The following is a 16,321-nucleotide window of genomic DNA, read 5'->3' on the forward strand; positions in this document are numbered from 1 at the left end:
TTTTTCCAGTAGTCATGTATGGATGTGAGAGTTGGATGGTAAAGAAAGCTCAGTGCCAAAGAATTGATACTTTTGAACTGTGGTGTTGGGGAAGACTCTTGAGAGTCCCTTGGACTGCAAGGAAATCCAAGCAGTCCATCCTAAAGGAGATCAGTCCTGGGTGTTCATTGGAAGGACTGATGCTGAAGCTGAAACTCCAATACTTTGGCCACTTGATATGAAGAACTGACTCATTTGAAAGACCCTGATGCTGGGAAAGATTGAAGCCGGGAGGAGAAGGGGACGACAGAGGATGAGATGGTTGGATGGCATCACCGACTCAATGGACATGAGTCTGAGTAAACTCTGGGAGCTGGTGATGGACAGGGGGGCCTGGCGTGCTGCAGTCCTTGGGGTTGCAAGGAGTTGGACACGACTGGGCGACTGAACTGAACTGAGCTGAGGCCTTTTATCCTCCAAAATGTTTCACAAGGCTGAGCAGAGAGCAGTGCATGTAGTAAGTCCCTGGTAGAGTGATTTTTTTTTCCTTGTGTTGAAAGAATTGCCCCAAGTCTTCACTGCCCATCAAAGACCCAAATCCAGAACGTCACACTGAAGATGAGAGGGTGGGGCACTCCAATTAATAACCTGTTCCTTGAACCACTCGGGGCGGGAGAAGGAGCAGTGCCCCCAGACGACCGGGAGAATGGTGGGTCGGCCGGGCTGACACTTTGTCTGAGGCTGAGAACTTCCCTTCTTGCGAGGATGTGAGCTTTGCTAGTAGTCGTGTACCTCTGACTTCCCCTTTCCTGTGTTCCGTTGCAAGCCTGTCTTATCTGCCTTTCCTATTTATGCATCTTTACACAGATATTGAAATATTACTCTTTGCTGCAGAAAAATAAAAACAAAGCAGACATCACAAAAGTTCCGCTAGTGCCTCTGCTGAAAGCAGGTGCTCTGACCTCTGAGTCATCTGTGTGGACCTTTCTCTTCCTGGCAGGTCGCCTGCTTTCTCTGATCTGATCCATTAGGCGCCTCTTTCAAACTTTGGAGGGAAAGTTTGTCAATTTTGGGAGCTGGAATGGGGGGTGTCTTGGAATCATGCTTCATGGTTGTCTGGAAGACTCATATGTTTTTACTTTAAGATAATTTCCTTGTGCTGTATTCTTGAGATTGATTGCAGCAAATAATATGAACATTTTAAAGACTCTTGTTTTATAGTAGAAATTACGTCCAAAAAGAAAATAACCAGTTTTTATTCGTACAGAGTAATACATGAGACTGTCTGTATCTGGTGCTTAGAAGTCCTGGTGGCAATACATATTTATTGATGAGTTAGTAAGTAAATGAATTAGTGAGCCTACTACCTATTTTGTGGTTCTCTTTGGTGAGTTATCATTAAACTCTTTTTCTTAGGTTTGTAATCTTGTTTATTGTAGCCTTCCTATAATTGCCATTTAACCAGCAGTCCTCTGCCCCTGTAATTCTTCGAAGCTCCACATTACTTAAAAAAAAAAAAAAAAAATGGACTTACAGTCGCTTTACAATGGGGTGTTTCCACTGTACAGCAAAGTGCGTAGCTGTACCCCCCTTTCTGGGTGTCCGTCCCATTTCAGTCACCACGGAACATCACTTTGCATAGATTTCTCTGTGCTTTGAGTAGCTTCTCATTAGTTAATCTATTTTATACATAGTGTCCGTGCTCTATGTACAAGTCAGTACTAGCCTCTTAATTCATCCAATCCCCTTGGTGTTCGTTATGTTTGTTGTCTGTGTCTCTATTTCTGCTTTGCGAGTAAGATCATCCAGAGAAAAACATTAGAAAAAACACGCACCCCAGTGTTCACCCCAATGCTACTGCTCTAAGAAGTTATCAAAAGTCTAGTGGCTTAAAACAGCACAAATTTACCCTTTTATGGTTCTGGAGGTTAAGATCTTGAAAAGTGTTAGTAGCTCAGTCGTGTCTGACTCTTTGTGACACCATGGACTGTACAGTCCGTGGAATTCTGCAGGCCGGAACACTGGAGTGGGTAGCCTTCCCCTTCTCCAAGGGATCTTCCCAACCCAGGTCTCTTGCATTGCAGGTGGATTCTTTACCAGCTGAGCCACAAGGGAAGCTCGATTATGATCTTACTGGGCTCTCATCAAGGGGTTTGCCGTCTTGTGTTTGTTATACGGGCTTTTGGGAGAAACCGTTTCCTTCTGTTTTGCAGTCTCTAGAGATCACCAACATTCCTTAGCCTGCTTCACCTTGCTCCATCTGCAGAATCAACGAAGTGGCCCCTTCACATCTCCCCCTGCCTCTGAGTCCTGTTTCCGTGGTCGCATGTCTGACTGACTCTCCTGCTTTCCCGTTTCCTTTAGAAGCTCCCCTGTGATTACCTTGGGTCCGCCCACATCTTCTGGGGGAATCCCCTCTTCCTAGGCTCTTATCTCAATCACAGCTATTACACAATCCCTTTTTTCATTTACAGTAACATGCTCACACATCCTGAGCTTAGGACATGCACATCTTTAGGGTGGAGGATTATTCTGCCTACCATATACTTATTTCTCCTTTTGTTCTTCTCAGTTTTTTAAATTCCATTTTTTTCCTTCTCTCTTCCTCTCTCTCTCTTTTTTTTTTTTGGCTTGCCACTGGACTTACAGAATTCTAGTTCCCCAACCAGGGATTGAATCCGAAACTGGGTCCCATCAATGAAGGCACAGAGTCCTAACCCCTGGACCACCCATTCATCTCGGTTTTGAAATTTAACTCATTCCTCAAGCCTTTTCTTGAAAACCACTTTCTGAAACGAACAACTAATGATTTCCTTCCATCTTTTCTCTCTGCTTCTGTTAAATGTTTTTGGCTTTCTGAGATGATTTTTATTTTCTTTTTTTAATGCATCCAGATTATTTATATACATGTATGACTGTCCCACTTAGGTGCCATGTCATTGAACACAGGTTTAGTTCTTATCTTGAGCTGCTAAATTAACTCAAATTTTTGCCTTGAAGTTATTTTGTTTTAAAATAGTATTTACTAAATTTCATTTTACTTACTGATTGTTTTAAAGAAGAGGTGCTTCATATTTTTAGACATTCGTTTACAGGATAAAAATGCATTTCCACTTCCCCTATTTGAAGTCATGATGTCCTATTGACAGTTACTCAAATTAACTTGTAATATAGCATCTGGCAGGCAAATTGAAGCCGTCCTCTAATAATTTTCTAAAAATTCTTTAGAGCAGAGCATTGCTGGGGCTGGGGGTGATGGGTGTCTGTACGTGGGTGTCTGTCTGTGTGCCTGTTGAACATGTCTGGTGGGGTGTACCCTGGGGCTGGTGTTCAGAGTCAAATAAACAGGAGCTCCTCCTTATTTTTGATAAGAAGCAGAATCTAGAAAAGACCTCTTGCTAAAACCACTTAAAATGTAAATCAAAATTTTCTGTAAATATGGGGGTAGGAGGATGTTTGAATGGGAAGTTACCTTGGAAAGTAATGCTAAATTTTAAAAATTCATGTTATAACAATTTTTCAGTAGTAAAGAACAAAATGCTTTATGACTCAAATATATAAATATATATGTAATTATTCATATTGCAGAGATAGTTTGCTTTCTCTGCAGGTTGGTATAATATCACCTGATTTTCCGATATGATCTTCTTCTAAGTTAGTCATTAAACTTTTTTAATGTCTTACTGTTTTCTTTTAAAATTGGCACCTACTGAGCCTGCCTCTTATTCCTCCACTCCAACATCCTAAGGAAAGAGTGGCACTATTTGGCAGGCTGTTTGATGTTCAGAAAGGAGTGGGCTTTTTGGAATCTGGCCAGTGTTGGGAAATACTTATTGGTAAAATAGATTTTGAGATGTATAACTTTTTATGGGCACAAACTGATTAAAATTTTATATTTTAAAACTCATCTTTTAGCAGCATTTCTCCCTGATTTTCTTAATTCCTAATGATTATGTTTTGAGGCCACTCGCTGCAGTGAGTAGACTGCAGGCCTGTTTCTTCATGTTTGTATCTTGGTGTCTATAAACTAGCATAGATGGATGCTCATCGCTTATGAGGGGCTTCCCTGGTAGCTCAACTGGTTAAAAAAAAAAAAAAATCCGCCTGCAAGGCAGGAGACCTGGGTTCAGTTCCTGGGTTGAGAAGATCCGCTGGAGAAGGGATAGGCTACCCACTCCCGCATTCTTGGGCTTCCCTTGTGTCTCAGCTGGTGAAGAACCCGCCCGTGGTGCGGGAGGCCTGGGCTCGGTCGCCCATGCAATGTGGAAGCGCAGGCGCCTGGCCTCGGTCACTTCCCGCCTCCACCTTCAGAGCTGTTTGCTGCTTTACAATGAGTTCCCTTTTCTGCTTTTCCCTCTAGAGGGTAAACTTTTTGAGAACAAGGGCCAGATCTTTAAAATTTTAGTTTCCTCAAAGACTAGCATATCCTAGGTGCTTAATAAGTGTTCTTGGAAATGAATTCTCTTTTTCTTAAGACTAATTTTCTAGCATATTCCTGCCCCAAACCAGTGGTTTCTGTATGTGTTAAAAAGAAGTCTTTTCCTTTATAGTTTCTTTTCTGTGCATTTCCAGGTCAAGCAGAGCCTGCTACTTAAGTTGAGTGAGTCAGTTATTCTTTGGTAGCACATTTTCATTTTGTTTGATGCAGAGGGAAAATAAAAAACTTTGTAAATGTAGACATGATGCACATTGCTGACGAATTTATTTAAAACTGCTGGCTTTGTTTTTAAAATAAGTTCTTTTATTCTTTTTAATATTATAAAGCTAAGCGTGCAGTGCATCACTGCATTTACATTTATATTTTTGCTTTTCCTGGGATTAGATTGAATCCAGGAAGGCATTCCACCCAATTTGCTTTCTTTTTAAAAATGTTATGTTCAGTCTTTATACTTTGTAATTGAAATATTTCTCTTGTTTTACATTAATAGATTCAGAGCTCTTTTTGAGATATCTGCCCTAGATAACTTAACATTTCTTTGTTTTAAGATAAAGAACTTGACTGAATTTAGGATAGGAAGAGTAAAAATCTTGGAATAAACTGATTTTCAGGGTCTGAATTGTCTGCAGGTATCTAAAAGCTGATTAGGGGTTCTTATCCTGGGATTATTCTTGAATGTTTTCTCAGAGTCCACAAGCCATCTGAAATGTCGTGCTAAAGTATATGTGTGTATGTGTATGTTTTTCTTGGGCCTGTGCCCATGGCTGTCATAGTCTTAATTGAACTTATGAATTCTGAAAAGTTAAGAACTTCTCACATAGCATATAAATGCTAGGACTGTGATTGTCTGGCCCTTTTGGCATAGTGTTTATGCCACTGGATGAATGTTAAAAATGTGCAGTTGATGTTCTGTGTCTGGAGGCATAGATCCTCCACAAGGAAGGTGAGATTGCCCAGAAGGACAGCCCCCCTTCTTGCTGTAAGCCCCCACGCCCCCTGGAGCCGTCACTTGGGGCCCTGTGCCCTGACTTCTCTCGTCCTCGGTGTGTGGCCTCACGTCTAGGCCCCGGCAGTTATAGCCGGTCGTTCCGGCCGCAGTGCTGGGCCCTGCACGGGTCTGGGCTCCCAGCTTTTGTTAACTGGGTCTGCTTGTAACTCTGGCTCCTTCCTGTGCCTGTTGTTGTTTCCAAGGCAGCAGGTTTTGATCCTCGTCCCAGCCTCCCCTCCAGTTGGTTCCTTGCAGTTCCTCCTTGGACTGGGTGACTCGCTCGCCTGGCTTGTTGGGGTTATGTGTTGATTTGGGCCGTGTGAGTAAGGGCCCGAAGGGGTCAGCAGGGGAGTGAAGCTGGTACGTGGGCTTTGCACCAGCTGTTCTTTTTTAAAATTTTTTTTTGAGGTTTATATTTATTTGTGTTTTTTTAATTATTATTATTTCTATTTTTTATTTATTTTAGTTGGAGGCTAATTACATTATTGTAGTGGTTTTTGCCATACAAAACCATATGAATCGGCCATGGGTTTACATGTGTTTTTGATATTCAGTAGTCAATTTCCCTTTCTGCTTCCTTTGACTTCTGGAGGCTTGATGGGGCTGGGTTACGGTCTGTGCAAGTGAAGGCATATACAAGGAAACTCTTAATTCTCTTGGAATTGCCACAGCCTCAGCTGTTCTAAGTGATTTCCGTCCTTGTGACTAAAGTTTTACTCTTTAAACCTCAATTGAAATAGATCTGGGAACACTTTCTGAAATGACTGTAATAAGATAGAAGAGCGCTTCAACAGTTTAAATACTCTGCTGCCCGCATCCTAAGGCTCATCCATTGGTGGATGCTTCGTGGGACACGGCTGGTACCCGTTTCTCTTGGTCCGCAGGTCGCCCCCAACGATGAAGCTGTGGTGACCCTGCTCTGTGAGTGGGCCGTGAGCTGTAAGCGGTCGGGCAAGCACCGGGCGATGGCTGTGGCGAAACTCCTGGAGAAGAGGCAGGCGGACATCGAGGCGGAGGTAGGCTTGGCCTTCTTGCTGCTGCTTATTACTGATACTGCTGTGAACGGGATTCTGCTTCTTACTTTCATTGTGCTTTTTTTTTTCTTTCTAAAAGAAGAAAGGAAGAATGTACAAATTCACATAAGGGCTTCATAGCATGACCACTCTAAGCTGATGAAGCCTGTAATTTATATTCTGGACTAATTTGAAATAAAACTTAAATATCTGACTTAGAATGGAAATCTCCCTCTGTGAGGTTAAGACATGCACACATACATCTATGTCTGTACGTTTGGTGTTATACACCTTTTATGTAGATGTGCACACATGTGTTTAGTGAATATAGAAATACTTTCTTGAGGCCATTGTAACTGTGAGATTACAGATGCCAGTTTGTGTTCATCTTTGAGACCGTGTTCTGGCCCCAGAGAGAGCGGTTAAAGCCTCTGCCGTCGATCGGAAAGGAACCAGTAAAGCTAATGTTGTCAGCACAGCTTTGCTGAAGGGGAGTGTCAGAATGAGCCCTCCTTTCTTCCCTTCTGGGGTGGAGAAGGCCTCTCAGCCGGGAGACTGGGGGGCCTCCTGCCTCCGTCTCTCCCCCCACTCCCCAGCACCCGCCCCACAGCCTCCAGAGCCGACTTTTCACAGTGGAAACGGATCACACTGTCCTCTTCCTGAAACAGCTGGTGGCTCCTTCTCAAGACTCCCAGAGCCTCGCCTGAGCCGCCCAGCTGCCCTCCTACCCCGTCCCCTGCTCCCGTGGGTCACTCACGGCTCCGGCCGCCCTGGCCTTCCTGTCCACACCACACTCACGTTCCTCTGGGGGCCTTTGCTCCTGTTGTCCCCTCTGGGTGACACGTTCCGTTCCCCCTTTCACACGGCCGTTCCCGTTTTAGGAGGTGTCACTTCCTTGTCTAGCATTCCTGGCTCAGCACGTGTCACCTCCTCGGGAGACTGCTTCCCCGCCACCTCATCCACGCTTACGGCACCTGGCCCTCGGCCTGTCCTCCGCGGGCCGTCCTGGTCTGCGGTCCTAATGAGGACCTGCCTTCTTTTTTAGCGCCTGTGAGTGCGAGCTTGCCAACAGGGCCTTTGCTCACCCCGTGCAGTGCTGCGTTGCTGATGATACACCTGCTTCTTACGACAGTATTAACAAAAATGAAATAGGAAGAATATTTTCATAGACATCTCCTTTTGTTGGGAAAGCACCTTTTGCCAAATACAGAGGGTCATGTTGTTGCAATTGGGGCTTAAAGATATTGACGCTAAGGTGTAAACCACATAGCCCCTTTTATAATGGCCAAATTAAGAAAAGCGTTTCATTGCTTTTTTCCTACATATTTATGAATGGACTGTATTCTAAAGAGAAATGCAGTGGTTAAACTTTAGTAACTAAAGTTGATTCCTCAGATTTCATTGCTCCCACTGGATAATTTTTATTCTGTCTTCCCTTCCCTCTGTGTGTGTCCCAGAATACACACACACACACACACACACACATACACATATTCAAAAGAGGTTCACACACAGATGACTATAATTTTATAGGTATAAATGTATCCATCTCTAAAATGTATTCTTTTAGAGATGTTTAAGATAATTGATTTCTATTAAACGCCATATTCAAAATTTGACCCTTATAAAGAGGATGGATTGAAGAAATCATATCTAATACTGTTTTAATGCTGAAATGGATAATGAAAATGGGAAGAAACAAAGGAATAGCAAAAAGAATAGAAAATGAGGGTCTGATTGCTTCTAAACTGTTCCTTTGCTGGTCTTCTAGTAAGTTCTGACCTTCAGATTGTAGAAGTTAAACAGCTCCTCTAGATGTGTTTGTTCCCTGAACTGTGGAGATTCCGGGAGTTTCTGAGAAAGCTAATTGGTGAAGTGTGATGAGGGAAAGAATCTTGTTCGAGGAACATTTGACCCATTACTTCCCAACATACTCTTAAATTCACCGCCTGACAAAAGCAGGCACAGAACAGTCAAACTCAATAACACATGCCCAAATATTTCTTGGAGGGCATACCGTTAAAATTAACTATTGACAAGTGAAGACAGCCTCAGTTTATATTTCTGTGGTTTTACAGGAGTAATGAGTAGTTTATTGCATTGTACTGTGTTGTGCATTCAGTGGTTATTTATACCGTGCTGTGTAGCGTTTATAATTCACACAGATAATGTTTTTCACAGGAGTTCTTTGAAATTGTTTGAGTTATTTTGGGGCAGTTGCTTCCCTGATTGTTCAGTTGGTAAAGAATCTGCCTACAATACAGAAGACCTGGGTTCGATCCCTGGGTTGGAAAGATCCCCTGGAGAAGGGAAAGGTTACCCACTCTAGTGTTCTGCCCTGGAGAATTCCATGTACTGTATAGTCCGTGGATGGGGTCTCAAAGGGTTGGACACGACTGAGCGACTTTTCACTTTCTTTCACTTTCACTTACCTTTCAGAAATTATATTCACTTTTGATGCATGGTCTTCAAATAAGTATAGAAATCTCAATTTTGCATGTTTTATCAAAGAATGTAAGTGTTAATGAAAAACCAACATATTTCTTGACCCATTTTGACTGTACTTGTCTTCAATAATTAACTTTGCTTATTTGTTTTTAATCTCAGAGATGTGGTGAATCAGAAGTCTTAGATGAGAAGGAGTCCATTTCCTCAGCCTCCCTCGCTGGATCTAGTTTACCTGTTTTCCAGAATGTTCTTCTAAGGTTTTTAGATACACAGGCCCCCTCGTTGTGTAAGTAAAGATCTTTGCTTCTAGATCTTAAACAAGGGGAGTGACCTTTTTTGGGAACTGATCATTTTTTTCCCTTATCTGTAATGTTATCAATGTACTTTGCACTGAATATGCTGCACATTTTACTGAACAAAATTTTGTAGCCTATTTTCAGTGGATACTTTTATGACAGTCTTCAAAGACTTGAACATTTCTGGAGTTTTAGTAGTTAAAACAATAGGTCAGTTCATTCTCTTCTATTTGATGGATTAATTTTCCCTTTCTAGATCTTTCTTATCACAAGAGCGACATTAAGGTCCTGTGATGCTCACTACATTTATTGTGATTATGAACTTCTCTTCTTTCCCTGTTTTCTAAGTTTCCGATTTTCTAACTTCTGATGTTGAAAGGGGGCAAAGATAAAACAAAGGTACCTTATAAGCAGGTTTCTGACATAAGGAAATAGTTTGTGAAGATGGTTGACTGCTTGTCTATGCTGTCTTAGTTGTTGATGTTCTATCATGTTTTTTTTGTGTCTTCATTATTCCATCGCTGGTGGGGAGTAGGGTGGGGGTGGGGAATAAACAACTAGCAGTGGGTTTATACTGTGGGTGGAAACTTAAAAAAAAATCATTTGTGTAAGCTCAGTTGGCTTAATCTTATTTTGAGGTTTTCATGTGACAAAGTACAGCAGGGAGTATCTTATCTTCAGTTCAGTTCAGTCGCTCAGTCATGTCTGACTCTTTGTGTCCCCATGAACCGCAGCACGCCAGGCCTCCCTGTTCATCACCAGCTCCCGGGGTCCACCCAAACCCATGTCCATTGAGTCGGTGATGCCATCCAACCATCTCATCCTCTGTCGTCCCCTTCTCCTCCTGCCCTCAATCTTTCCCAGCATCAGGGTCTTTTCCAATGAGTCAGCTCTTTGCATCAGGTGGCCAAAGTATTAGAGTTTCAGCTTCAGCATCAGTCCTTCCAATGAACACCCAGGACTGATTGATCTCCTTTAGGATGGACTGGTTGGATCTCCTTGCAGTCCAAGGGACTCTCGAGTACCTTGTGTCCTGGGGGAGACAGACGCTTGGTCTTTGCTCCCCTCATCCCATCCTCATTTCTGTTCTTTCTTTGGGAAAAAGTTCTTCCTCCTGTTCCTGACTTCCTCTGGATTCTGTTTATTGCTCTGTCAGGGGAAGCTCTTCTGCTTCTCTGAAGAGTTTACTCTCGCCATTGAGTTTGGAGGTGGGCAAGAACAAACATACAGGCTTAAGATTTAGGGCGCTGAGTTTATTGTTCCCTGGGCCCATCTCTCATCTTTCTCAATGTTTGAGCTTGATGGTTCCAGGGCCTGAGCTTTGTAGGTTTAGTCTTAGTAGTTTAATCATTTTAGACCTTATCTCAAAGGTACAGATACAGAGTTTGAGAGTGCAGTTGCAATACTAAAAGTCATAAGTTAAATAGCTTACTTATGAATTTTAAAAGATGGCAGAGCTTCATCTCGGGGCCCCTTTTATTGCATTGTTCCTTGTCCTTTGCAGTGGATTCCACTCCCTGGCTTTTTTCAAATGCCATCTGAATTATGGTTCTGCTGTGAAGTCTCCTTTGAAAACGTGCACCACTCTCCCCCCCACCACCCGCCTCCCCCCCAGTATACAGACGCTCAAAGTAGAACAGACAGTTACGAATCATGAATCATAACAGTTATAAGAGTAAATCAGAGGAGATAATCTAGCCCTCGTTTTTTTTTTTTTTTCCTTACCTGAAATTTTGTGTGTTTACATGATTACGTAAATGGCCGTTCATTCACCAGGGACCACTACCTTTAATTTTGAGATGGTGCTTAGAACGCTGGAGAGTGTTTTGCAGTTACCGTGGGAACAGAACTGGTGTACTGGTTCTGCGCTGAAAGCTCGAACCGTTAGCAGATTTTCCAGTAAATCCTTTATTAAAAAAAAGAAAATAGGAAGAATAGCGAACATGTTAAGCCTCAGTCATTGTCTTTACTCTCCGCCCCCCGCCCCCTCAGTCAAGGACCCTGAATTCTTGACTGGCTCTGTTCCCTCGCAGCGGACCCAAACAGCGAGTGTGAGAAGGTGGAGTTCGTGAACCTGGTGCTGCTGTTCTGTGAGTTCATCCGGCACGACGTCTTCTCCCACGACGCCTACATGTGCACGCTCATCTCCCGGGGAGACCTGGCTGTCAGCGCCTCCACGCGCCCGCGCTCGCCAGCAGGGGAGAATCCAGATGAGCACTACCCGAAGGAGCACGACAGGAAGATGGAGGTGCGGTCCTGGGGGAGGGCCACCCCTCGGGTCTGAGCAGCGCTGGCGGGAGGCGGGTGGCTTTCCAGTTGTGCTCTCTTGTTTCAAAGCTCATTTATCGCTGCTTCTCACTGACACAAGAAATTGGGACTATAATTTATACCTTCTAGAATTTTCTTTCGGGTATGCTGAAACTGAAAAGATTTGATAGGCCATCACATTTTTCCGTGAATTGGAATTATGTGCTTCCAGTTCTATGTATTTCTAATCTCCAGTTTTACTTTAATGTTTAGCCTCAAATTTGGACTTGTTTTGGCCCTGACGTCATGACTGTTGTTATTCTAAGTAGCGTCTTTCCCCCAATGTCTCATTACTTATATCGCTCTTTTATACTGCTCTTCTATATGTATGTTTTAGTCATAACACATCATATTTTCATTTCAATTAATTGCAAATTTAATCTATCTTTCAAATGTAGAATTGCTCTTTTCAGCAATTTACTTAATGCTGTGAGTATGACTTTATCATTTTCTGCCAATTTTCTGATATTTTGGATGTTGTTTCAGACACATAGGACTTTTCAAGGCCAAAAACATGAAGTTGGTGATGGGAAATAATAGAAAATTGTTAGAGATTATGATAGTTTCTGAAAAATAAAGCCTCATATTGGTCCTGTGAGAGTTTCAGCATATGCTGTTATGATATTTTATAATAATGGCTATCTTTGTAATTTAAAAATGTGCCTTTAAAATTGCACACATGGATTTATAGTTTATACTCTTATAAAGATTTTTGAAAATTACTTTTTTAATATGAATACTTTTGTTTCTAAATTTGTCCACAGTAAAAAAAGTTGGAGTAAAACATAAAATTAGTTTACCTGTTTATGCTTTTTCCATGTTTCTCTCTCTCTCTCTTTTTTGTTTCCTGTTTTTGGACATCAAGGTGTCTTGTATGTTAAATATACTCTTAGATTTTTCTTACTAAGGCGAGTTGGTGAGCATGTGACTGGGAATAGCCCCGAGAAGGAAATTACGGTCAGTTTGTTTTTAGTCAGGAAGTTTGTGTAATTTTTCCTTGAAATAGCACGGAAGTTAAGTCTTTTTTATCATGAGGACGAAGAACGTGACTTTGTAAAGCAGCGTGTATCTTAACTTCCTTTTCTTTTATTGAGGAGAAACACACTGAGGGGAAAAGAGACAAAAGATGACTTAATGTCACTGTTATGTTTTAGCTTCAGCTTCTTAATGAACTACAAAATTTATAATGTGACTTTCTTTCTCTGGCAATTATCAGGAACAGACTATTATGGCGCATATGGGCATTGACTCAGGAACTACTAATATTTTTGATGAAGTAGACAAGAATGACTTTAAAACTGACTTTGGTTCGGAATTTCCAGTAGGTTCAACCTTCAAATTCTTATTGACCATGAACCCCTCCTTCCCCCACCTCTATCCCCAACTGTCTCCTCCTTCTGCCCCCTGCCTTGTGTATTGGCATGACCTTTGTACTTGTGATGTGAATGTCTTTCTCTGGGATGAATTCCACCCCAGGCCACAGTTCATCATCTCACGCAGCTGTCTGATTTCAGTTCATCCTCAATTTTGGCTGCATTGCCTCCTCCGGTAAATTAAAACACTCTCATCCTCCGTGGCTGATCATGACTCCTTTGTTTAGAGCTCATTATCTCTCAGGAATCCATGAATATCATTTCATCAGGACAGGCCATGTTGGTTTGCTGGATGTGTGTTCAACTTCTAAATAACAGCTTTCCTGGCTCTGGACTTGTTGTACATTCTTCTACTTTATCTTGGTATAATTACAACGTGTTCTTCCTCAGGGATCTCAAGGTGTAACTAACTCTTTATGAAAACCCATGTTGGTTGGGGTACAGACTAAAACTTTTGCATCTGTTGTTCATGAGCTTTCTAAGTGAATTATTTCTGTATGTGTTTTTGTAGGAATGTAGCCCTATGAGGAAGACACTTAGTTATGAGTCTAGTTTTGTCTCTGGTCCTCTGGGGGTGGAGCCGTGCACATTTCTGACCTGTATGTGTGGTTGCCACTCTCTCATCTTTGGAGTGGGGGATGATGCTCCCGATCTGAATATGAAATTTGTGGAAATTCACACAGTTCATTGTTTTGCTAATGGTTAAATAAGGAAAAGATATGGTATTATGAGTGTCTTGTGTGTTTGAAGTTATGCGCTTTGGTTTTGCTCTTTCATTTACAGTCTCCAACATTTGTTTTACATGACTTAGATTTTTTCTCCCATGCCTGGAGAGTCCTGTGAGAATGCCAACCCTTCTCTGGGCAGAAGAATGTCAGTTAATGGTGAGAAGCTGTTGAAGAGAGAAAAACCAAGGGAGTTGATTTTTCCATCTAATTATGACCTCCTACGACACCTGCAGTATGCAACCCATTTTCCCATACCTCTGGTAAGTCGCGTGTCAGCCGGCAAGCTGATCCTTTCATTGTAGGGTCGTTGGTTATTCAGCTGCTTGCCTGAGTCCTGCATGTGAAAGAGGTGAGTTTTTGTGTTCACTGCCTTCTTTGTCTGCCACGGTTCTCACCATGTGGCCTGTCTGCTCCTGTAGCCTACATTCGTGGTGTCGCACTACTGACTGGCTAGGTTTAGCAGAAATTTCCATTTTAGTATACTTGTACTAAGAGCATCTGAGTCACTGCAAATGATGTCCGAATGTATTTTCCTACTTCAATTTGAAACTCACTAAGTAGCTTTTATGTGCACTGTATTGTGGTAGGTACTTTTGGCATTATACAGATGAGTAAGAACTTTTGAGCACAGAAAAGATGAAAAAGACAGGGAGACAAATGTCTGTGAAATGACAAGCCCCAGAATAAGTGAAATAACTTGAGTAAAAACCCAAGTGTCCACTGAAAAGTGAACCGTTTGACATTCCCAGAGCGCTTCTACTACTCTGAAAGAATAAAGATGGGAGGAGGGATCTGGTTGAAAAATCGACTCATGCTCCATAGAAGAGGTCATATATGTGATGGACTTGGATTTCTACCTGTTGACTTTAAGAACCGGATGATAGCACATGGGAAATGGTTGCTGGGAAATTTGGTGTTTGAGTCATAACAAGTGATGTGCTTTATTTTGAAGGGAAAATGAAAATTGGGTCACAATTTATAAAAAAAAATTTTTAAATTCTTAGGTTCACTATCCTTTTTCATGGAATTTTATTTTAACTTATTTCAGTGAGTCATTTTTTTTAAATAGAAGACTATTATTACTACTATTCTTTTAAAAAATGTATTTGTGAGGTGCATATTATATTATTTCCTGGATACCTTTGAGGAGTTTTGCTCTCTAGGCTAAATAGTTTCTTAAATTTGTTTATTTTTTGGTTATTTTTGAACATCCTCTGAAATGACTTTCAAAATCACTACACCCACATATATTTTTTTCTTGTTAACAATTAAGAACCCCTTGTTAATTATCCTATGTTCAGGACTATATTGAAAGTAGCTAAAATTGTGTCTTTTTCATCACTGGTTGAATATACCAATATTTTTCATCTGCTACCTGTGAGCATCACTCATTTTCCACATATTGGAACAACTTCACAGTGTATTTAGGGCAGCAGGAAGAGTAGTTTGATATTTTAGAGATATATCTTGAAGAATTCATGGGTGAACGATCATGATGTCTGATTTGTTTTAAACTAGCCAAAAAGATTCCATATTGAAGTCTAGAGTTGAGTTAATATTAATGTGCTGGTGTTAATGTCCTGGTTTTGACAAATATACCATGGTACATAAGGCTTTAGTTCTAGGGTAAACTAGATGAAGAATATATGGGAACTGTCTGTACTATCTTTTTACTTTATCTGTAAATTTTAAATTATCCCCAAATATGTATTTGGAAAAAATAGGGAAAGGAAGGAGACATGGCAGAAACGTGGAAAGGGTTCAGGCTGGTTGAGGGTTCTGCTCGCTTCTCTTGGGCGAGCCGCGCTTTGCAGGCCTCCCTGTGTGTGTGTGTGGGTGTGTGAGAGCAGGGGGCTGCGTGAGCATGCGCTTCTTCCTTCTGTCACGTGTGTGAATTCATGTGACCCGTGGTGACACAGCTGTTCCCAGCAGTTAACGTTCTCAAGGCTGTCCTCTTCCTTAGAGGAAAGAGCATGAATGATTCCCAGTGAGTAAGTCTCCTGATGGGTTATGACATAATTCAGCTGCGATGCGAAATCATAAAAGAACTGCTAGAAATTTGACATTATAGGATAGAGTTTTTTAATGGCCTTCTATTACCAGTTGTCTAGAAGCACCTTTACTGTGAGTGTGATTTAGACTGAACCATCAGAAAAGGGGAAATAAAAGCGTATACTAGTAAAACTATGCCATTGTGGATGCTGTAGTGAGTCTGACTAGCCTATTATGCACATGAGGAGAATACAAGAATATGATTTAAAAATAAAAAGTTCGTTTTTTACCACCCCCGCCCCCACTGTGTCTCTAAAGTGTGGCTCTAGTGAGTGAAGGCCAAGGAGAGAAGACTAAAAGGCAGCTTGACTAAAAGATTCAGAAAAGTAAGCTAGTTGCATATATGCTTCTGTGTGAATGACGTCCTAATCTGCTCATCGGTAAGACTCTGCTCTCAGTGGGCCACCAAGCCCAGGTTCTAGTGTCTGGGCATTCAGCCAGCCTCTGCCGCAGGTCACCCGGGGTCATCTAGACCCTCCCTGTGTCAGACGTACCCAGGCTCTCGTGTCTGGGCATTCAGCAGCCTCTGCCACAGGTCACCCGGGGTCATCTAGACCCTCCCTGTGTCAGACGTGTGATACCGACAGGGCTCCTGTTGTTAGCACTGGCCAGCTGGGGTTGGTGCAGTGCCTACCACGTTAGAGGTGTAATGGGCACTTTTTTGGGTGCATTTTCTCATTTACTGTTCTCCTCAGACTA

The 16,321-nt window shown here is 42.0% G+C and overlaps 1 protein-coding gene across 5 annotated transcripts in view; it reads left to right on the plus strand.

The window, feature by feature from the left end:
* MED12L (mediator complex subunit 12L) overlaps window positions 1–16,321 on the plus strand; it is a 347,579-nt gene that overhangs the window by 96,462 nt on the left and 234,796 nt on the right. For all 5 annotated transcript variants that reach the window (XM_043874754.1, XM_043874756.1, XM_043874753.1 and 2 more), the window contains 4 exons: window positions 6,290–6,421; window positions 9,026–9,152; window positions 11,196–11,410; window positions 13,654–13,830. In XM_043874754.1, the coding sequence (XP_043730689.1) occupies window positions 6,290–6,421; window positions 9,026–9,152; window positions 11,196–11,410; window positions 13,654–13,830 (651 nt within the window). The remainder of the gene's footprint in view (window positions 1–6,289; window positions 6,422–9,025; window positions 9,153–11,195; window positions 11,411–13,653; window positions 13,831–16,321) is intronic.

This window comes from Cervus elaphus, chromosome 19 (assembly GCF_910594005.1).
Source record: "Cervus elaphus chromosome 19, mCerEla1.1, whole genome shotgun sequence".
Lineage (NCBI taxonomy): Eukaryota > Metazoa > Chordata > Mammalia > Artiodactyla > Cervidae > Cervus > Cervus elaphus.